General features: G+C 36.9%; 1 protein-coding gene across 1 annotated transcript in view; it reads right to left on the bottom strand.

The window, feature by feature from the left end:
* PDZRN4 (PDZ domain containing ring finger 4) overlaps window positions 1-24,799 on the bottom strand; it is a 355,507-nt gene that overhangs the window by 9,615 nt on the left and 321,093 nt on the right. The window contains exons 6-8 of the mRNA XM_055318726.1: window positions 11,035-11,133; window positions 8,528-8,590; window positions 869-970 (exon numbers count right to left, since the gene is read on the bottom strand). Of these exons, the coding sequence (XP_055174701.1) occupies window positions 869-970; window positions 8,528-8,590; window positions 11,035-11,133 (264 nt within the window). The remainder of the gene's footprint in view (window positions 1-868; window positions 971-8,527; window positions 8,591-11,034; window positions 11,134-24,799) is intronic.

Here is a 24,799-nt window from a genome sequence, read left to right as displayed (position 1 = left end):
AAGGGAATATATGCGGAAAGGGTGATCTTTTATAACCACTATATTCAAGTCAGGACTTGGTCTGACACTGAAATACACTTACTCAATGTAATTTATAGATAGTATGCAGTTACTGAGTTTGAAAAATATCAGATCAATAACCTGGGAGACAAATGGTGATATAACCAACTTCACTCAAACTGCTGACAGATGGATAGAACGGTGACAGTGTGCTGTCCTTTCTGCATTGTGGTGGGGTGTAAAAAGGATATAAAAAGAAGGACCAATAGCACTTTTCTTCCACCATTTCCTCTCCTTTACTTTCATGACATCTCCCTCTGTTAAAGGTATATAAAAAAAAAACAATCCCTCTAGAAGCTATCGGGTTGTTTTTGGCTGGACAGGTGTTTTTGTCCCTCTAAACCTGGAAAAAATTCCTTTACTATACATGGAGCTACACCACGCTATCAGCTACTTTATTCGATAAGGTTACTCTAAAAAGATTTAAGTCGATAGCAGGATATGCTAATTTTTCTCTCATTAGAAATTCTTTCAAGATACCTTAATATGCCAATTAAGTATTTTTAGACAGAAACCTAAAGGAAGCCTCTATACAGGATTAAAAATCATATAAAGTCAACCATTTTTCATTTATTAATTCACTCGAATACTGGCAAGTGGAAGGAGAGAATAATGGTTCCATCCTGTGTGCTTTTTTTCCTTCTTTTTCGAAAAAGATAAGGTTGATATGGCTGGTAAGTTAGGAAAGATGACACTTAATTATGTTTTGCATACTTGGCTGTACAATTACCCATGGTACTGATTTGATAGAGGATAGCAAATAATGGACAGAAAGTTCAGTCTCAAGATTTTTGATCTCTGCTCTGACCTGAATCTCTGGCCTTGCAACGAGCAGCACGATTCTCTTGCACTCATCGCTAGACAGCAATGCCACTGCTTCTTCTCGATTCTGGACATCTTCCCCATTTATCTAGAAAACAAATGAAAGTGGCACATTAGTTTCCATTTCCACAATGCTGCACACAATAAATGGCAAATATCAGCTCATTTATGGTGAATGTATGGACAATGAAGCTCACACAATGGGCTCATCTTCAGCCCCTCAGTGGTAAGTGCCTTCACTCAATTACGCGCTTACTGTAAGAGCCATATCGATCCCTGAAGGATGGCGGGCATCAGAGGAAGCAGTTATGTTCATAAATGTCCAACCTGCGCCCTGGCAACATACATCTAGCAACACAATTAACCAGCCCCTGACAGGTGACGTTCATCTTTCTCCGCTCAGAGTAATGGAAGTGTCACTCTGAGATAATAGTGCTGGGGGAAGCGGACCTGGCAATCCCACAACTGAAATCCGTCATCCTGCATGCCTGCTACGAGCCAATTAGAGAGCTACAGTATTATCTCTCACCAGGCAATGCTCCCAGGCCACCGCTGATTGCATTTTCATTTAATCATCTCATATTTGTGTGGGTCTGACTCAGTTGTCCCAATCACTCTGAGGATAGCTTTCAGTGCTTAACTAATCAAACAAAGGACGGTTCATCAGTAACCTCCTTATCAATACTCCAGTTCTTTCTAAGATTTATCCATTTCTTCAAACAACAAAACTAATGAAATATCTTAAGGCTCATCTCTTAACTGTACTGAATTAAAAAAAATAGCATAGAGTAAGACTGGCTTTTTGCAAAAAACCCACGCTCGAATAAACTTTTGATTAAAAGACTCCGATGGAATTCAAAATGTACCTTTTTCCCTTTTTCTAAATTCTACAGGCAGAGCAAATGAAGTTTCTGAAGTTTGTATTTTAAGCTACATTTTCATGTTCAAATGTATTTAGCTCTGAGTTTACTGAACTTCTTTCTTTGGATATTTTATATTTATTTTATTTTTATTGATTGCTCAATTCCATGGAGACAATGAGAGTTTTGATCATAGCACATATTCAAAATATGCAGAGAGAAATTTCAATTGGAGAAATCAAGTAATTATATCTAAAATAAGTATCAATTATTTCAACAGATTAAATAGAAAATGTGGCTGTACTGACCAATTTTTCAATGTAGTCTGCGTAAAGTAGACTACTGAGATTTTCTTTTTTCAGATATTTGGGATTCTAGTTGACATATGGGGGAAGATACAATTATTGAAACAAGAAGATATAATTATTGAAACAAGTCCAGGAATCTCAACCTTGGGCCACAATAAATAATCCTGATTCCTAGATTCTTATCATACATATGGAACACAAAGAAAGCAGACAACACATAATAGTCAAGGGGGGGGGAATCATACAACCATATATTGTATTTTCTTACTCTGATCAAATGAATATCACCTTTGTTTTTCACCTGTCTATGTCTATTCAGCTTTTACAAGCTTCAAGCGCATTTCCTTTTTTGGCAACTCACAATAAAATTCATCAAATTAGAAAACAGAAGCTATTATTCCAAAACAGGAACTAATAATTGGGAAGGGTATTTTGTGGTTTTTCATAAATATACATCTGAAAAGCTATTTCTGTACCGAATCCAAGGCTTTTTCTCAAATAAAGATAAATTGGCAGTGGTGGATTCCACTACACCTCCCCCATCCCCAACGAAGTGTAGTTTGAAAATAATGACTTGAAAATGTTTACTTTCTTTGAGCTTTAGGGGTTTATGTCCATTTCATAGTAATTCTTTTTTTTTTTTTAATTTATGATAGTCATACATAGAGAGAGAGAGAGAGGCAGAGACACAGGCAGAGGGAGAAGCAGGCTCCATGCACCGGGAGCCTGACGTGGGATTCGATCCCGGGTCTCCAGGATCGCGTCCTGAGCCAAAGGCAGGCGCCCAACCGCTGCGCCATTCAGGGATCCCTCATAGTAATTCTTAATAGTATATCTGCGATGCATCGATTTGTCCATTCATTACGGATCTAATTGTTCATCCTCCCTCCACTATTGGTGCGTTGGATCCTAGGGAGATTAAGTTGGATGCTCTCCGACAGCTTCTCTTCACCTTTTCTGTGTGAAACCTAATGCTCACTGCTTTTTTTCACTCAAGTATATACATCTAAATTCTTCATTTAAATTTCACTTACCATTAACATAAATACTCTTCATTCATTTTTATTTAATGTTACTATTAGGTTTCCTATATTAAAGTGCAGATAATAGTACCTTTCTCAGAGTATTGTTGTAAGGGTTAAATTAGTTATTACATGTCTAGGGTTTGTTTGTTTTTAGATTTTATTTATTCATTTGAGAGAGAGAGTGATCAAGAGAGCACTGAGCAGGAAGCCTGATGCAGCCTCAATCCCAGGACCCTGGGACCATGACCTGAGCCAAAGGCAGACGCTTAACCAATTGAGACACCCAGGCACCCCAGTATATGTCTAGGGTTTAAACAAGTGCCCGATATCCAGGAAGTGCTCTAGATTGGCACATAGTACTCTTTTTTTTAAAGATTTTTATTTATTTATTCATGAGAAACACACACACACACAGAGAGAGAGAGAGAGAGAGAGAGAGAGAGAGAGAGGCAGAGACACAGGCAGAGGGAAAAGCAGGCTCCATGCAGGGAACCCGACATGGGACTTGATCCAGGGTCCCCAGGATCACACCTTGGGCTGAAGGTAGCGCTGAACTGCTGAGCCACACGGGCTGCCTGGCACATAGTACTCTTGATATTTTTGTTGTTGTTAGCATTATTATTATTATTACTGCTACTACTGCTATCATTATTTATTCTATTCTAATCTAAATATCTAAATTTATTCTATTTTAATCCTCAGTAAAGATTCGGTTCTTTTAAATAAGGCAAATTTATTAAAATTCATGCACAACAATTAAATCCATAGTAGTAAACATGGTAGTAAACATGGTTCCACTTGAAATGACATCTATCTTATATGTATTTTTAACTCTTAGAGAACCATCAAGAAACAATGCGGTGTGTTTGATCTGCAGTGCCATTACAGTTGGTATTTGTCTCTCTCCTCTGGGAACTCCACATGACCAGAGCTACGGTCTCCAGTCCTGGCATTATGTCCTTGCCCTGGAAGGATAGAGCCTATGTTGGAGAAACACACTTCCATTCAGAATCCTATGTGGAATGAGATGAATTCACCATAGAAATCTGGTGGTGAAATGTAATCTATTGGTTCTTTTTCAAAGAAAGACCATTTTAGCCAACTGGTTGGTGGATCCTATTGAACTCAGGATATTTGTTTGATACCCAAAGTGATATTGGGACAAGAAATGCAGCTGTGGGTTTCAGCAAAGAATGAAGAGGCTTGAGGAATAGAATCAGATAGCGCTTTCAACCTTCATTTGCTCTTGTTCCTGAAGGATGGCTCATAGCTACAGGATTGCTTGTGGGATTGCTGTGCCTGAAAATACCAGGCAGGCAGAAGGTGAAGGATCCACAATCACAGGGAGGAGACAAATGAGAGAGTGCATCACTACGGTGTAAGGAAGACTTTTGCTTTAAGAAGAGAGAGGGGAAAAAGAACCAGGAGAAAGGCAACATGTAACTTTGTTGTAAATGAGGGAACACTATGCTGGAGAATATGTCTTGTCTCATTTTCTGAGTGTGACCCTATGTAAATTTTGATTTCGAAGCAGAGGTTGCCTTGGCATAGAAAAGATTTGTATCATTACAAAGATAAATCAGCCAAATTTCATTTTCGGCCCAATCTCCTCCATGTGCATATGAGTATGTATATATGTGTGTGTGCACACATGTGTGCAGACCCTAAAAGCCTAGAAATGGTTTAATATAGCTTTTTTTTTTTTGGCTTGAATGTGCCACTTTTTAGATTTCTTATGTTAATGTGCCAGAGATGGGTGGGTAACTAAAATTCTTGGCATCTAACCACCTATGCAATGTATTTGAAAACCCAGGAATCCAAGGCAAAAGAGGCACAATCTATTTTAAGTGTGCTCATATTTTAGTGTGGAGGGAAGGTGAATAATGTACAGAGATACAGAGGTAGAAAGAAATGGGAGGAAAACAGTTATCCAAAGGGAGGAAAATAAAAGTATGGGAACAAATGTTGGGGACAAGTTTATGTGTAGGGCAGAGAAAGAGAGAGAAAGCTCATTAGGGGTCTTACTGTCCTACTGCTTGCGTTTTTGCAGGGTTTTGTCAGGGAGTAATCCTTAGGAACATGACTGACTTTTTTGGCCAACATGAGATTAGGCTGCTGACATGGAAGACTATATGCTTACTAATCCCAAGGAGGAAGTAAGAATTTAGCCCTCTGATCATGTATGTGGTCTTTAATTCTTCCTCCGTGAGGCTCAGAAATACCTTTCTTCATTCAGCTTTGTAATTTTGTGAGAGAACTTCCCCATATTAATTCCTGAGGACACATCTGATACCACAAGCTTGTAGCAAATGGCACAGCACATAGAACTGTTGAGCTCTTGAAGAGAAAAAACACACAAGAGTTAGAATATGTTCTCATGAATTGGTTATGGTTTTTCTTCTACAGTCTCTACCTTGGGCCAATCTCATGTGAGTATTGGTGTGTGGGTGGTATCACTGGGGGATTTCGTTAACAGAGCCTCGATGTACTACTTTTAGAAAATTTTAGCTACACAATGAGGACAAGACCATGGAAGTACTCTACTTAGGTCATCATGAACAGGAAATTAAAACCACAATTGCTCTAAAGAGATTCATTTAAATAAAAGCCAGCCAGGAAACTCTAAGGATAAGAAGTAAATCCTCTCTTTCTCCCCCTCTCATCTCCCTGAGACAGGAGTCATTAATTGTTCATTACAGGGTATCCCATAATCTCCTCATCAGCCATATGGGAGCTATTTGTCTAGGGCTACAATTTTGTCACAGTTTTATTTAATATAATTTCACCATCACCCTTAAGACTCTTTGTTTCCTGTGTGTGCAAATAGATTTGAATTCTAGGCTTTTTAATGTGACATGTATTTGTTCATTAAGTGTGACATATTTGTCATTGAATATAAAGTAATCAGACGGACAACGGCATTTTGTCAATCCTGCTCTTGTTTCTTCAATGAACCAACTCCATTAAGGAATGCCTTATTATCCTGCAAATATTTTATCTGAAAACTTTATCTGCCTCCAATATAGCCGAGAATAAGGAAGTGTCAAAACATACCGTATGCATATATGAAAATACATATACTTTATTTCTATCTACCTCTACTCATAGAATTAATAGATGTAATTTTAATAACCAGCTAGATATTTGTGTATCTAGCTTATGGGAAAGTGGTTAGCTGGAAATTAGGAAGGGAGCCAGTGCGGTTGCAGTAGAAGGTGTCAAATGTGGAGAGTAGATGGTGAGAGAAAGAAGTAGCAGCTGGAATCAGCAAGAGAAAATGACAAAAAATAGACCCAACACATCAGAAAATATGGCCAACTACAGTGATTTCATATTGGGAACGCAAAATCTTCCAGACCTTTTTTAACCATTGAGTATTTTATTGTATTATAGGATTGTGTAATGATTGCTGGCACAACATGACCTTGAGCATCAAAAGAAGGTTACAGTCTTTTCAATTGAGTATATTCAACTGTAGATGTTAACAAAGTGAACACATTTATAACTGTTTCCAAATCAAAATAATAATAATAATAAAATATACTTGAAGCTTTCATTATCTGGATGATACACAAAAATGGTACCCTTATTTTTTAACGAGGCTTTATCAGTAAATCTTTACTACAGATTTTTTTAAATTTATTTGTTTATGATAGTCACAGAGAGAGAGGGAGAGAGGCAGAGACACAGGCAGAGGGAGAAGCAGGATCCATGCACCGGGAGCCCAATGTGGGATTCGATCCCGGGTCTCCAGGATCGCGCCCTGGGCCAAAGGCAGGCGCCAAACCGCTGCGCTACCCAGGGATCCCTTTACTACAGATTTTATTCATCTCTCATTCTCTCCACTGAATACCTTTATTTCATTCATTCATTTATTCATGTGTAATTGAGAAAAATATTGAAAATATGGTAGCAAACAAGACTACACTCTGGTTTCCTGGCTCACTTTCCTTTTCCTTGATAGAGCCAATGGCATATTGGGAAAGTGTTTTACTACAGGTCACCACTTAAGGAGCTATAGGAATAGAAGTTATACATTCCTGAAGTTTTCTAAAAATTAGTAGGGCCATGAGTGACCACTAATTCATACTTTTATTCTTTCCTAATCGGAGTCTTAGAGGGTCCTTGATGAAAAAGGAGTTCTGTAGCATCTCGCTTGAGAAGAGAAAGGGTATGAAGAAGTAGTGTGAATCAAGAGTGGTACATTGAAGAAAGGAAGAGTAACAGAAAGTGGGGCAGGATAAGGTTGTGGTATGTACCCCAGGCAGTGTGGGCACACCTTCATCATGACGATGTCACACCACATCATCATCTGTGTACGCAGCTGTCTTCCTGTTGTCACAGGGAGTGCCCAAATGCTGAGGTAGCATCTAACAATTTTCAAAGTCCCGGTTCTAGACAGTATTGAATCCACTGATGCTGAACACAAAGCAACATTCATCACGCTTTCACATCAAGTAAGGAGAAATGGGAACCGTAGGTCTGTCACAAAGGCTAAAAGTTCTGCAAAGTGTTTTAATAGTTGATAATTTCCTTAATTCGTCTTCTGAGTCACCTTCCCTGCTTTGTAGTTGTGATCTGCAGTGACACTCAATCCTGAGGGCCTCTGATCTTATTTTGGATTAATCTAGATACAGAAGCTGGGGAGCTATGTGTCTGTCTGCAGGATTCTGTATGGGAAAAGACTTGGAGGGGATAGAGGGGGTTGATGTGGGTTTAGGACAGGAACTTTGGCATTCAAGGTCATTCCTAATCTGGCCTGAAATTCTTCCAGCTCCACACCCCCCTTATATTCTGCTCATCATTTTGCTTACTAACGTGCAATGTAGTCAGGGTCTGCCTTTTCATATTTCCATGTGGAAAAGAAAGCATTTTCCTCCACCTGTCCCCAGCAACTCACCTGTAAATAAATAAGATTTCTTCAGACTTCTAGACTTTCAGATGGTAATGGAATGTAGGAATCCATGCTTACCTAATTTATTCTGGAAAAGGCAGCAGTAACCGCTTCTAGTAATACTAGAAGTTAATGTTTGTTACTTACCGTGTAGTGTGCTAAGCCTACCACAGGCATAATCACATTTAACCTTTACAACAATAGTTTTATTACTGTTTTTTTAAGATGAGGAAACAGGCTTACTATAAGAGGTTAAATAATGTGCCAGAGTAAGTGGTGGAACTGGAAGCTGAAGCTGAGTTATCCAAGTCCAGAGATGATGCCTTAATCACTAATTATTAGCCAATAATTCTTAATGAATAGTACCATTCTTATTTACACTTTTTTAAATTTATTTTTTTACTTACACTTATTTTTTTAAATGATTGCTTTTTGTTTTGAGGATGTTACTGTCTAGAAAAGACAAATTCTTTTCTCTAAGATCTTATAAACAACTAAATAAAATTAAAACTATTGAACAAATGGTAGGAAACTAAAGGAAACGACCATTCCACATACTTGTAAAATCCGATCCCCTTCTCGAATTCGGCCATCTTTGGCAGCAATGCTATTTGGATCTACCTGTAATGGAGAAAGCACACATCTTCAATTGGATATGCAATATTCCCCCCAGGAACTTAAAAATATAACCTAGTTCAAAATTCTCTAGTATGTTATAGAATGCATGCCAAATTTTTCTCTCAAAAATCACTGATTCTAAAAATATAAGTGGACTGTTTAAAAATTAATAATAATAAAATTAAAGAGAACTAGAGCAGAAGTTAATTTGAAGGCCTTTTTTTCTCTCTCCCTCCCTTTTTACCTTTCTCTTTTCTCCTTCTCCTTCTTCTTCTTCCTCTTTTTTTTTTTTTAATATCCATTCACTCATTTCTGTATCCAAACTGTCAGACATGGTCCTCAGCTGACATGATCTTCAGTAGATCTTAATTCTATGATTCTCTAGACCCAGGAAATTTGCTTTCTACTAGAGTGATCTTTAAACACTGGTTTAGCTGTTTTAGAAAAGCTGATGACTATGCTGTACGTTCATATTTATTAAGCAAATTTCTGTCTCATGAGCAGATTACTTTATAAAGAGGTTTATAACCGATGTTGCTCAAAAAATAAAAAATCTTATCCAAGTAGAGTATTACTAGGCTCTACTTTACATTACATGGTGGTCTATTAACTATACGTTATTTTAGAATAAATAGGTATTTAACACTTTATTAGGAGTTTACCAACATTTTAATAGGCCAGACTCGAGTGATGACTTAGAGTTCACTAGGGGTAATTCCATCTATCACATTTTGAATGATGCCTCTAAGCCATTTATTTGAGCTTATTCCATCAAAGCTTTTATTTTAAGCAAAGTTATTTCAAGTGTAGCATGAAGTTGATCCATCCTATCCAGATGTTAGGTATTATTTTCTTATTAGGCGGTGACACCTAACAAGTGAATTTTAAGTGATCAATCAAGAACAAAGACACTAATAATAAAAAAAAAAGAACAAAGACACTATAATCACATCTAAGAAATATAAGGAAAATATTCTTTCCAAGTAAAACGCTCAGTTCCTGTGGCTTCTTTTTTGTGCCTAGAAAGTTCATCTACAAAGCTGGCATATTTAAATGGTAAATAGAGACTTACTAGAAGGAAGGGAGGTATGATTAATCAATTGCATCCTATTGAGAAGCTGTTCACAATTTAAAACTTTGCCTACAGAACTGTAATCAAGCTAATGCCAAACTTTGACATTTATAGCTTTGTGTCTATTACAAAAGACAATTCTGCAGGTATTTCCTTCTACTTCCTCACCATAATTGGAGGGATTAACATAGCTGTTCATTTAAAAGAAGAGGTGTATACAGTCAAACATTCTCTGGAGATTTTTCCATTGCAAGAGCCAGTCAGTAAATTCTTCCGTAGAGTGATAAAGAGTAACAGTTACATTTATAGAGCTGGGTAGTTTTCTTAAGTGCATTAATTACATTACTTTTTCCATATTCTAAACACCTTCGTAAAAGCAATAAGATAAGCAATATTGTATCAAGTTTCTAGTTAAGGAAGCTGAAGCTCAGTGAGTCAGGTAATGATGTTAATGGCCAAGAATACTTGGAACAGCATGGGACATTAATTAATATCTAGCTTGTCTAACTTCTTTTTCACATATATACATATATACATACATACAGAGTTTCACACAGATATGTGTGTGCATACACACATACATACATGGCGGAATTAGACAATACACATACATCTCCGTACATATGTATTTGCATATGTATATACATATATAATTTCAGTCATATATACATATAATTAAATTATACCTACTATTTTTCACAAAATGATTCCTTTGGGAGTCTTAAAAAATCACCTATAATAGTGAATTTTGTTTCACATTGTTTTCAAAGCAATTAGCACTAAGAGTGTTTTACACTTAGGTACCTCACTTTCTGACAGTGATTACAGTGATTACAGTGATTTCTGACAGTGATTACAGATAAGAGTGTTTTACACTTAGGTACCTCACTTTCTTCTGACAGTGATTTTTTGAATAAAACAAACTCATGGATACATTCCTTGCATATTCAAATGTATCAATACTTCCAGCAGAGTAAATCATGTGATATTTGTAATATTAGATTTAAAACAATTAGTCAATGCTCTTGTTAACAGCACTGATAAAAAGGAATGGAGGGACGAAATGCTTGCTTGTCAGAAATTTTGCTGGACTTTCTGTATACACGGGGGAATTTATTCAAATTTAGGCAATGTTCCTGCCCACTTTTACACTTTTCCTTACTGGGAGTCTGTGGTGAAAGCATCCACATTAAACAAGCTGATAATAATTACATTACTTGGGCAACATAATTTACTTTCCTAATTGAAACTGACAAGTCCTGGAACATGGCCAATTCTTCACATTCAAGCCTCCCAAGGATTTTCTCATCCTGAGTCATTTGACTCCATTCCTCGCTGTCTCCTCCCCCTCCCTTCCCTCATAGGCATTTCTTACCTCGCTGACATAAATGCCCATGTCTTCTTCATCATCCGTTCGGTAACAGACTGTCAGGCCCAGCTTCTCTTGACTGCTAACACGACACAGCTCGACCTCCTGAGAGAAAAACACACACAGAACGACATTTATCTCAGAAAGAAATCCCACAGCAGAACGGAGAGCTCACTAATACTCTCTGGGTCACCCTGGGAGGGTTTCATAATTACTGCCCAACATTTGAAATTAAGCTTATGTTACCAAAATCACCCAAATTTACCTTCATTATGTATTGCTCTATATTCAAGCCAGTGTTTCAAATTTTCATTTTACGGTTGAAAGTGCAATTCTTTTGTATTGAATCATAAACCTAAAGCTTAAAAATTAGACCATAAAGTATAAAATATGCAGAAGTCAATAAGATACTTGAGGCTGTCAAAGTAGGTAGAAAAATGTTCATAGCAATGTTGGGAGTCACTGTGATTTTATTTGTATTTTAATAAAGCAACAGAGTTCAAACAAAAGAAAACTATAGTGAATTCTGTATCAACTCTTCTTTTGAGTTCTATACAATATGATAATAAGCATGTGTTTTGTGTAGCTCAGGCCAAGGCTTTCCATTATTTTGCAGAAGCTCTCACTCTTGGAATGAAATGGGTTCATCCAGGCTGAAGGGAGAGACATCAACAGTCATATGGGCAGAGGCAATGATTCAAAATGTAGCAGTAAATGAACATGGAAACACATTTACTGAAACACATGGCTAAGGGGCTTGAAATGTCAGTCCTTAGGTAATGTATATTGAATCTATTTCCTGATTTATGTTCAGTAAAATAATAATAAATTTCAGTGTATTTCATTTTTATATAATGAAATAGACTTGTACTACTCTCAGAAACAGATGACTTTAGGATAAATCGCATAATTCCAAGCACTAGAAGACAAATTGGTATTCTCATCATGGAGAACTTGTTCCTTTTGGATGAAGAATATAAGGTCCTTTAGTAAATAATCAGATGAGATAAAATAGAGTAAATTTAAATGGGAAGAGAAGTCTGGATTAAGTTTCTGGAACTCGGGCTCTGTGAGAGTTGCAAATTTGTCTTGTTTAATGCTTTTTCTCCAGGTCCTAGAACAGGGCTCTCGGTAAATCCTGGCTGAAGGGTGACTGCTTTTATTACTCCAAATATTTCCTGGTGTCTGTAAGTTTTGGTAAAACAATAATTAAGTAGTCTTTCCTCTTTAATGGAAGATAGATTTTGCATGTGTGTATGTGTGTGTACGCATGTGTATATGTAAATGAAAAGAAGATTAGGAAGTTTGATTATAATAAGCATCCATTTAACTGTGTATTATCTGAACTAGTTACCAGGACTAAATAAAGAAAAACTCACTTTACTTCAAACAAGAGGATGTTTTCCAGTACACCCTGTTGCATTTGAAGAAGGATCCTCCTTTTCAATTTTATATCTCAGTGCAGGCCTTGTCATTGGAAAATAACCATTTATTTTAATGCCATGCCATAAAGCATAGGAAAATCCTTAGCAAGGGTAGACTGTCATAAGCTCTAGTGACCAATAACTTCATAGCTGATAGCAAATTAAAATTGAAATCCTCTATCCTGAGATATGTCCTATAAACTGGTGAACTCCAGGAAACTATGCAGAATGACTTTGTAACTGGCTGGCAAAGATACTCTAAATTCCATCACAGTGGTTAAAAAGGGCATGGCGTATGCTAAACAGTGAAGAAAAAATGGGGAAAGCCCTTTCACCTTGAGGAAGAACAGGAAAGAATGGCATGATTTGGCACCGGAGGTAAAAAAAATATGTACCCAGTAAGGGTATTTTCAAAGTGGCAATCATTAATGCCTCCAGAGGGAAAGAATACTTGACTGAAACTGTAACATTAGGAAGAAATTACAGCAACAAAAGAGCTTCAATTACGGCGATGTAGTATATGGTTAAGGAGTAGAGAAGCTTATGATTCCTAAGAGGCCTACAAGGAAACCTAAACACTCCATAAAGAACTGAGATTGGGATCTTTAAATAAAGCAAATGAGGAGCTGTAGTCAAAGCTGAAATGCACTGACTTTCAGTGTCCTTGTGATAGCAGGGGAGAAAGTCCCTGTGCTGTGGGAAGACACTTCCAGAGGGAGCTTTGTTTGTAAGTGTTTTCTCAACATTCTCAATGGCTTTGGTGTTTGTTTAGGAGATGCACAGTGAAATATTCTGCAATAAGACGGAGCCAATCTACTGAGATACAAAGGACAGAATCCATCTATAAGACTTCAATATTGCAAATCAAAGCATCTACTCGAGACTCAACAAGGGAAGGAAGACTAAGATCCTGAGGTCAACATAATTTTTCAATATTGTCATCATATTGGACCTAAGCAAACCTGTAGAATAGGTCTTGAACTTACCTATGACATCTTTGTTTTTAATATCCCATTTTTAAGACACCTGGTACCCTCATATTTCCTTCCAACTGCCTGGAGTTCCTAGAGATCTGCCTGTGTAGACAGCCAGGTTTGCCATCTTACCTATCCCCTAGCAAAGTTGGACAATTAGTGTTCTTTCTGTTTTCTTACAAGCAGCTCTTAGTATATAAAGAAAAGTGATAAATATTTCTTAAAGAGGTCATCATTAGTAATTATTTTTTAAAAAGTTTTAAACTTTATTTCCAGTAGTGTTAACATACAGTATTCTATTAGTTTTGGGTGTACAACACAGTGTGATCCAGCACTTCGATACCAGTGATAAATGTACTTTTAATCCCATCACCTATTTTACCCATCCATCCCCACCACCTCCCTTATGGTTACCATCTGTTCATTCTCTATAGTTAAGAGTCTGCTTCTTGGATTAATAATTATTTTAAATGTTGCCCACTTAGGGTTTGGCTCCTATTAATAAAAATTGAAAATACAAAGCCTTAATTCAAACAACTTGTGGTAGTAGGATTCAAGGCTCTGATGGAGATGCAGGTGAGATTTCCTGGATCCCACAAACCACCCAACACCAGTCCCAAGTGTGGACTTGCCATTCTTTCTTTGGTTGAGAATGTTTCAGACACTGCATATTTCATATTAGTATACAGAAGCATACATTTTAGAATCAAAGTTCCTTTAATTCTATGATAAAATAACTTCTAAGCAGCTACCTGTAGAGCATTTTGTTTGGATGAGGCAAAGGTGGCTTTGTAAAGCCTGATTATCTGAAAGAAATTCTCTAGTACAGGTTTAATTTAGTATTCCTTTCACAAAGCACACAAGCCTCCGACTTCTGAAGAAACAACCTCCTGGTAATAGAGAATGTTTTCCCTAACAACTTTCATACCTTTCCCTCTGTCACTAGGAAGCTGTTTGATGGAAAACATAAAAGTGAAATGCTACCTCTGTACATTTTCTCCACAGAGACAATTCACAGGTGTATACGAATCAAAGCCAAGCGTGCACGATGGCACTGCTAACCATCCTTAAGTCATCTGTGACTGGAGCTGAAGAATTACTTCATATACATGGTAAAACTGCATTTGTTTGGCTTAAATGTCCTTTAAAATGCTATGTTCTGGGAACATGTATAAAGTCCCTTTAAAAAAATAAAATCATAGTGCCTAACCCGGTGTGAAACTGACTGCATGGAGATTGAGGGTGGAGTAGAAGGTTAAAGTTAGTAAAGCTCGCCATGAAACATCCTTCCAATCAAGGAAAGAAAGGGATCTATACATAAACCAGTTGCCCTACCATATTGTGAAATTTTTATATATTTTATGATTGAATCTGAAGAACGGAAACTTAAAAAGAAAAAAAAAACAACCAAATGCTTGCTTTCTAGATAGGATTCTGTTGCTGGAAGAAGAACAGGCTTGCAAGTATTTACAATGGCTTTTTAGGCAAATTGTTTCCAAACCCAAGTGAGCTCTGAGGCCCATGCCAAAAGGAGAAAATTCAGAGACAGTCAGTACCACGCAAGTCTGAAGACAACCCAGGGCCAGAAGGATGGTCATTGATGCTAATCGACCATCACAGGAAACAAGGGTCCATATCGTCCTTTGTTTTATTTGTGTTCCTGGTTTATATTTATTAGACAACAGATGCATTACTATACAAGCTTAATATTAATCATATACCATTGTCTTACATTTTGTAATGTTGATCAGTAACTAGTATAATGTCATGCCGAGTTATTCTAACAAAATATCTATTTCAAAAAAAGAAAAGAATTACTGGGAAGTATAAAAACTTTAACTCCCACAGCTAAGGGATGCTAGATAGTCTACTCTGAAAATATTGCTTCAATATCATCATCTCCTCAATAGTGAAAACCAGGTAAAACACTTAATAAGAAATAATTAATAAAATCCTGGAACACCCAACATTCTGACAACATCAGATTCACACACTCCATCTCCAAACATCCATAACAAGCTGCTGCAACTCGTAACTAAATCGTGTTACTGTAGAGACAGTAGAGTAAAAGCCAAAGCAGACGGTCACGTCTTTCCACTAACATTCTTAACCTCAGGTCCTTACTCAATGACTTTTTCTTTCTCAATGATGTTGTGAAATGCATGCAGCTTTTAATACTCCAATTTCCTTCTCTTAGGAACTCTCTGGATTCTTTGGGAAATAAAGAAGTCACATTTTTCTAGGCCCAAATTGCTGCTTATTGGGGGCTTTGAATCACTTTAGGAAGTCATAAATTGCTCATTTTGAATGGATTTTATACCTTAACAAAGAAATACTAATTTTGTTTATATTGTTAATCAGAGCAGGGTAGATTCATGATACCAGTAATCAGTATTTGATGTCATAAATGCTGCACCAGGAATACAAATTGGTGACTTAAGTTGAAGGTACATGAGAAGTGATACTCCAATTCTGTATTGCCACTTCTACTGTGTCAACTAGGGAATCATGCCAACTGCATGGGAAGCTGTTCTTTGATGGGCTCTCATCCAATCCTGCTCTGTCTAAAAGAAAGAACGATGGCATGTGAAACTAGGGGGAAAGCTTCTGTTTCTATCAGTTATTCTTTTGTCGCATCTTTTGGGGAAACTGCAGTTGCTTTTAGGTATTGGATCATGTGGTTTCCCTTGGTAAAAATCATGAAATCCAGGATTATTCATGGCTGACTCTTGAGTTTTGAACAAATATGAAAATAGTCATTTATTGGCTTACTAATGGCATCGCTAAATGCCTACCAGTCAAATTGTGGCTGGATTTTCTGTTTTATAGGTTAGTTCTTAGCAGGGGATCTTCATCAAAATTGTTCAACATGCTACAGACATAAACAATATGTAGAAAAGACTATTCATAAAATGTCATTGCCATAGTTGCTTTTCTTTTAAAATATCCATTTCTAGTGCTCCACTGTTTGGTCAGCACAGATCCTCTAGTATTCCTGCTCCAGAATGTATGCTCTTTCACTGGACCTTGAACCTACTGATTCTTCCACTTTTCACATTCAATAATTCGCTCATGTCCTCCCCTCTCTCCTTGCACAGCTCAGAATCACAGTTACCCATGATAATCTTTCATAAAAATCTACAACTCTCTTGTTGTTCTCTGTTTCCACCATATCACCCAGCAAAAAGTCAATCATGGGTAAACCCAGATATAACTTCCCTGTGTTCCTACCTGAGCAGCTACATGGCCCTGGAGGAAAATACACAACCATGCTGCTCACACTGACTCTTTCACTGTAAATTCATTACTACAGATCTCAAACGTATCATCACTGCTGCCCAACAATCACATTATACTTTCCTTGTCAAGCTGTACCTCTTTTCTTAAATGTCCAACAGGACCTACCCATGTTCAGTTGATGACCTTGCCTCAGAACCCATTGGGTGCTAGATTATTATTACCTCAAACTTCCACTCAACCAGACATAATATTTTATACCCCTTTTGTCTGCAATTCTGCTATAGTATCTTCTCTCTGTTCACTTTTAGGCAATATCCTATGTTATGCTTCATGAAGGAAAAAGAAACTATGAAATAGAAACTGCTGCTTCTTCTGCTCAGTATATCAACCTAAATATACCTGTATCTATCCTGTGGGATATTCCTCTATTACAATGAAAGGGAGAGGTCCAACTCTCTCAAAGGCCAATGTTTCCACTCAAGTTCTGCAAACCACTCTCTTTTTTCCCCAAGACTTTTTCTCTTTAAATTATTCCCTTTCTCCTGTATTATCAGTTTCTCTTTCCTTAGCAGATTATTCCCATTGCCATACCACACCCAGGAAGCATTATTATCAACTACATGGGGTGGGGCAAGAGGAAATCCAATACATATGGTATGGTGGTCAGCTCTAGGTTGGAGCCTGCTGGAAGAACCTAAAAAAAGTTCATTGGAAGAGCTTATAGAGGTGATCCTGGTGTTCACCAAGACCAAATTTCCAAGCAGATTACAGAGACAGGAAACAGCATGTCATGTTACAGGAGCTTTAAGTAGTTAATGTATATAAATTTAAGGGTTTAACACTGGAGTAGGTGAGGGGTCATGGTGAAAAATAAAACTGGAGAGGTAGACAAGGGCTATATCATGGAAGGATGGCCACACCATACTAAGTAATTTGGATTTTGCAAGAAGTAAAGAGGAATCATTGTAAAGGAAGTAACACAATCTGATTTGCAGTGTGGAAAAATGGTGTTAGCAGTAGCATAATGGGTTAAGAGTCAGGAAGGCTAGCAGGGAATGTTATCAGTTTTGCAAGAGGAGATAAAAGCTTGGATAAAGTAGTGTCTTATCAGTCTTTAACACAGTTACTATTATTTTCATTTTATTGATGAAGAGAATGAGGCATAGAGAGGTTAAGTAACCTGCCTAAAGTCACACAGAAAGTCAGAGGCAGAGCTGGGATTCAAGTTCTAGCTAAAAGGCCAAGCCGGAATTCTTAATAGCTCCTTCCTCTGGTTCCATACAAAGTTCTTTCTCATTTTGAATTCTCAACTTAAATGATATTTTCTAGATGGATACTTCCTAGCTGTAGTGATTTAGATGGTATCCCTCTCTATCCCTCTTTCTTATGTTGGGACCCCTAAATTCTATATCAGAATTTTAACTGATTCTTACTAACTTCTTGAAAATTATTATCACTTAATCTTTTTTTTATTAGCAAATTTGTATCTTATGAAGTTGCTTACTTTTAAAAAAAAGTTTTTTTATATAAACAGGTCTTTGCTATGTTTGTTGTTGTATCCTACAATCCTTAGACGTGAAACAAAGAAATCCAGGTCTTGAGGATGGTGCTATGCCATCTTGTTTACATTCCTGGCACCAACATAGTCTGGAAACTTGAGTGAAGCCATATATTCATTTATTGGGTGAGTTAACTGCTCTACTGGGTTGGGATGTGGGCTAAAATCACTTCTTCTATATTTGTATCTGGATTGCTTCTCTATATTTCCTATATTTGTATAATTGTATGATTCAGTAGGATACATTCAGAAAGCTGTAAAAATAATAGATGTGACTTAATCTCTTACAATCTCTGCCAACAAGAAAACTAACCAGACTTAACTAAAGTTAAGCAAAATTATCTATAAATTACTCATTCTAAGAATTCTTCTAGCAGATTCAGTCTTTACTTATTTTACTTTATTCACTGACATTTTCTTAGCACCTGCTATATGCCAAGAATTACATTCAGCATTAGAAACTTTTATGTATCATTGTGTTTCTGTATCAACATTATTCAGGAGGGTCTTACAAATAATATTTCATTTAGTTTTGTAAAAATATGACAAAGTTGTACATTGAATAGGAATTTCTGGCCCACCCAACATTCACTTCCTCTCTTTTTGGAAACATGATCCTAAATTTCTTGTACAGAATTATATTTTTCTCTTTCCTATTCTATAGCTTTTCAGGGCTTAGTTCAGCTCCAGGGCGAGGCATGTGACCTAGATATTAGCCAATCAGTGTTTTATTTCCTTAGCTCTAACGATTTAGGCATGGGTATTTGATCCAGTTCAAGCTCATCAAAATCAGGCCCAAGACTTTTGTTGAAACTATAGGGAAAGGAACATTTCTCTTTCCTGTTGTAATTAAGCTGCAAGAATATAGATCAAGAGCATATCAAAGCTTTATCTTACCATAATATACAGAGTCTGAGGACAGATTCTATAAAGAAAAGATAAAAGCCAAAAGATGGAGAAAGACTGAAATTTGGTGGCATCATTTAAGCTCTCAGACCAAGTTATGCCTGAAAGAGCAAACTCTGGGCACTTTCAGTTTGGTATACTACTACATCTCTCTTTCTTTAAGCATCTGTTTTGTGTCTTCTGTCTCCTGGATCAGAATTCTTGTTAATTTTAGAAGACATAATTTCATTTTATAGATGAGAAAATTCAGGGACAGCATTAAGTAATTTACCCAAAGTCACCTAGTAACTATGTTTCTAAATCAGAAATTGAACACAGGTTTTTGTTTTGTTTTGTTTACTTGAAAGCTAGCTTTTTTTTTTTTAATTAATAGACTTTTCTAGTCCAATGATCAGTTAAGGCTCATTGTTGAGACTGAGGCATAAGAATAAAAGAACTCACATGTGGTAAGCGGAAGGTTTGCAGTTTTTAAATAGGATTGTCAGGGTGAGCTTCATCAAGGAGAAGGTACTGGAACAGAATCAGGAAAAGGATGAGGTCTTGTCATGTGGTCATGTAGGCAACCCAGGTTAAGCAACCCAGGCGGGTGCATCCAGTGGAAATGCCAGGAGTGTGCCTGGCAGGTTGGAGGAAGAGAAAGATGGCAATCGCTCTAGGGCTGAGGGAGTGGGGAGCAGATAGGAGATCAGATCACAGAGGTGAAGGGGCTCCAGAGTACACAGGACCCAACAGGCCTTAAATAGACTTTGGCTTTACTCCAAGTAATGTGGGAAGCCTTCTGCAGAGGATGACTGATCTTGCAACACTAAGTGTCTTGGCACTCATCAGATGTGTGATAGCTACTTTTTTCTTAAATTTTGTATTTTTTCTAGAGCCACACTCCCTTTATTTTTAACTCTGGGAATTACAGCAACGACTAACATTTGCTGTATTGGGTAAATTGCCAGTCACTGTACATTGATTACCCCCTGTTGACTGCTGCAACTTTAAGCAGGAGATATTATTACTATTGCCACTTTCTATGTAAGGAAGCTGAGACTAGTGAACATAAATGACTTATCAAAGGACTTTAGACCACACAAGTAGCAGAGCCAATATTCAAGCCCAGGCAGTTTGTCTCCAGACTCCTAACCCTTAAACACAGTGGTAAAACACACATGCCCCCCACCCCTCACAAATGAGAAAAGCCATGAATCAAGAGATGAGCAAAAGGAGGGAAAGTTTCAGAGAGAAGCTACCCCTTACATGGCGAGTGAGTTCAGTGTGGTTATAGCCAAATGTACTCAGGGGGATTAATGAGATGATTCTAGAAAGGTGTGTTAGGTGTGACCAATTCTGCAATGTCTAATAATGGAAGTCCTGGGCAGACATGGGAGGTCAGAATGAAAAATGTGAGGCTTTCGTTTCTACATAAACCATGAACAGTTATGAAATTATTTGTAAGGGGTTTTAGCCACAGTTTAACTTGCCCTCCAATGGTCATCTCGCTGGTTCTTCTATTATTCTTTAAGTCATTCTCTCCTGGGACAGGGGGTTGGCGGGGTGGGGAGTGTGTGTGCAGGGAGAAGAGTGTGTTGTGAGGCCAAAATCGTGGTGGGGCATGAAAGAAGCTGACTAAAGTGCCTTATACAGGTGGGATGTGTAGAAGTGGGAAACAGGTTGAGCCACTGACATGAGCTGCAGCATCCACTGAATCAGGCGGATGAATATGGGACTCTAGGAGAGGAAGGCTTGAGGTTGAATTTCTTTTAGTATTCTTTCATCCCTTCATGTTCAGGAAATTTAAAAAGAAGGAACAGCGCACTAACTTTTATATAAAGTACTGTGCATTTGCTGAGAAGCTCAAACACGTGTTCTCATTTAGATAATGCTGCTTTTCACCCGGTCCTGCAATCCTTCTTGTATCTCCACACTCCTGGTGTTTCTAAGTGATCTTTTCTTTGAGTTACTGAAAAATCAGTTATTCAAAGGAAAATGTTAACAGCATTTCTTTGATATTAGCCATGTGCTTTCTGCAAAGTAAATAGTGGAAAAGGACAGGGTGACTCTTTGTGTTTGGTAGTCCCTCATTCAATGCCTGTACTTCTTATTACGCTTTTGAGCTGGCCATGTTTTCAGGAAAGGAGATCAGTTAAAGAGATATCATCTACTGTTTGGGATACCGTTTTAAAGTAAAAAAAAAATCATTTTGAAGAGGCAGGCGTTTACTTGAAGAATGTAAAATGTCTTTTACCAAAATAGAAGGGTCTGTATAATCCATCGCTGCCTGAGGTGACGGAATGAGCATGGAAAGGAATAAAAGCAAAATCTAAACATTCATAAAAGGATCACCAAGAGCATCTTCTAGGGAAATTAGTAAACTAGGACTGAAATAGGTTATAAATACCAACTTCAGATGACACGCTATCGTGGTTATCACTGCTTTGTCTTAATGGGAAATGATGTCATCAGCAATCAACATTTTGGAATATCGGAAACCCTGTTCAATATGTGGCACAGGGGGTGAGATGTTGCCTACCCTTTGAGAGATAAGATATATGGGTAAGGACGAGGTAGTGAAGAAGGCAGAAAGGAAAGGTACAGAGCTGTAATGTAAGATAAACCCAAGAAGGAGTGTGTTTAGGTTTGGCAGGACTGAAAGACTTCTCCAAAGGACAGAGAGTTTGTAGATGATGATAGACTTACTGTGAACTTGGGCTAAAGGTCAATGAAAGGAAAATGTCTAGGACATAGTAACAAAAATGACTTTTCGAACTTGCATGGAGATATTAATCTAAATCTATCAGCAAATATTCCATTTATCATGTTTTATGTTCTGTCGATATGTGAGACAGAACACAATGACTTTTTTTGGTGGAAAATAGTGCGAACCTACTGCTTCCTTTATAGGTGGGGCAGATTAATTGTAAAAGTTGCACAGAAAGTACAAAGATTTTATATTCTAAAACCTATTATAGAATGAATTTTTTTCTGGAAGCGGATCAAAGTAAGGGGTCTTTTCATATTATCATATTTTTATGCCCAATGTTTAAGACACAATTTAAAAATATGATCAAATAGTAAATAAAAATCTTTTTATTATGAAAATCCAAAATATTGCCTGCTCTACTATGATCACAAAAATATGGTACTTTATTCCAGCATTTGACGATCAGAAATAAATTGGATCCACAAGATTAATTATTAAAAGGTGCTTCAAATTCCACATCTCTAGATTAGTACCATATGTGTCATAACAAATTTGGGGGTAAAAATACATATTTATTAATTGTAGGCAACAGCTGATCCTGAATTCATGCATTATTTCCTATTTGCTAGGTTCTACATTTTTGCCCCTGGTCATGACCCCAGTGTCCAAAGAACTCATCTGATAGCACCACTTCTAGAATTTTCCTTTCCTATCCCTTCTTTCTGGAGCCAACTCTCCTAGTTATTTTTTAATGCCAGTCTATTATGATACATGAAATGCACTGTGTCTTTATTGTATTGGCAATAAAATTCTAATAACATGCATTAAAACCAATTAGTAGACCTGAATATCTCCTGATCTGATGAATGAGAAAAGGAGGGTCTACATTTATCTTTTTCAGATATTATACATTGAGTTCCAGACTGGGAGACGCCCGTGTCTATGTTGACACAACAGAAATTTGTCAATCCTTCTCAGAACTTCTTTTTATTTGAAAAGCATTCAGGAACTTTTCCTGTATGTGTTATTAAGGAAACATAAAAGGAAGATTAGCAAAGCAAAAGAAGAATGGGAAATAAATAAACCTGTTGACAAGATGAACTTTATTTCCATCAGCTGGTTACCGAAGCAGGAAATACAGGCTTTTCTAATGAGGTACTGGGCTATTACTGCAAGTCTTTTCTAAGCTATTTTATAGTGGGACTGGGAGCTTTTCCCATGGTCATGATAACAGGAAAAGGTACAAGACTTTTAAACCTGTCAAGATCCCATAAATATCATAATAATTCTTTTTCAGTTTTTTTTTCTGTTCTTGTTTAGCAAAGTGGTATTTTCATATAACTAATGTGTCCATTTATCTCTATAGATACTTCTCCTCTAACCAAGGAAATGAAACTCTAAAAATAGGTCTATTCCAAAATATAACAACAGATCACAAAATATTGAAGTTAAAGCTTTGTGCTTCACTCAACATTTTACCTTTTCTCCAAAAAACTTAAGTTATTTGATGAATTTTTTTTAAATCAAGAAGCAAGGTATGAATTTTAACATTCATTCTTGGGAGAGAATTAATTTTGGGGAGGTATGCACATCCTTAAATACTGGAGGAGCTCCCACAAAATGTGTATAACATTATTTAATGGCATAATTTCATATACACCTATTTTCTCTTTTGCTTCTTTTTTTCTTTCAAGCTTTTATTTAAATACAATATAATATTGGTTTCAGTATAATTCAGTGATTCATCGCTTAAGTACATCATGCAGTGCTCATTACAAGTGCCCTCCTTTTTTTGATTTTCTTTTTTATAAATTTATTGTTTATTGGTGTTCAATTTGTCAACATATAGAATAACACCCAGTGCTCATCCCGTCAAGTGCCCACCTCAGTGCCCGTCACCCAGTCACCCCCACCCCCCGCCGACCTCCCCTAGTTTGTTTCCCAGAGTTAGGAGTCTCTCATGTTCTGTCTCCCTTTCTGATATTTCCCACTCATTTTTTCTCCTTTCCCTTTTATTCCCTTTCACTATTTTTTATATTCCCCAAATGAATGAGACCATATAATGTTTGTCCTTTTCCGATTGACTTATTTCACTCAGCATAATACCCTCCAGTTCCATGCACCTCGAAGCAAAAGGTGGGTATTTGTTGTTTCTAATGGCTGAGTAATATTCCATTGTATACATAAACCACATCTTCTTTACAAGTGCCCTCCTTAATCCCCATCACCTATCTAGCCCATTCCCCATTCACCCCCCTCCAGCAACCCTCAGTTTAGAGTCTCTTATGTTTGCTTCCTATCTCCTTTATCCCCCTTCTCATATGTTCATCTGTTTTGTTTCCCATATACACATATTTTCTAAATTTACTCACAGTTCCTTATCTGTCCCCATAGGACTCATAATTAACAGTGAATTATAATAGTTAATGCTGATATTATCTTACCATCTATTTTCAAAACTGGAAAATGAATGCTGTTATAGACTTTTCGTGAGCCGGTAAATTTTCATAAGAATGTATGTATTCTCACACGTATGTATTGATTTTTATTCTACATGGTATAATTCTCCCAGTGATGGATACATACATTTAATTGTATGTTTGTATAATCATGATGCCAATTTGAATAATTTTCAAGGAAACTGAGTAATATTTTATGACTTTGGATAGACAAAATAAATGATTGGGTTAATTTTAAATGTTTTATTTATTTAAAATATTATTAAAATTATTTTATGGTTATTTGCCCAATTGCTTTATGAAACTGCTTTTTCCTTGGGCCTTTGAAGAGTAGGCATGTTTTTCTATTTGTTGTTAATGAGATTAATCTGATCATTCTGGCCACTTGAAAATTAACTTCAATCATTGCATTATGTACTCTGTAGTCTGGTTTGGTAACTACATACAAAAACATCATCAAAATTAACCTGAAGTATATCAGCATCTGTTCACTACTGCATAATTTATAATAGCAAAATATC

Source organism: Nyctereutes procyonoides, unplaced genomic scaffold (genome assembly GCF_905146905.1).
Source record: "Nyctereutes procyonoides isolate TBG_1078 unplaced genomic scaffold, NYPRO_anot_genome, whole genome shotgun sequence".
Lineage (NCBI taxonomy): Eukaryota > Metazoa > Chordata > Mammalia > Carnivora > Canidae > Nyctereutes > Nyctereutes procyonoides.
This window is presented reverse-complemented; position numbering and strand designations above follow the sequence as displayed.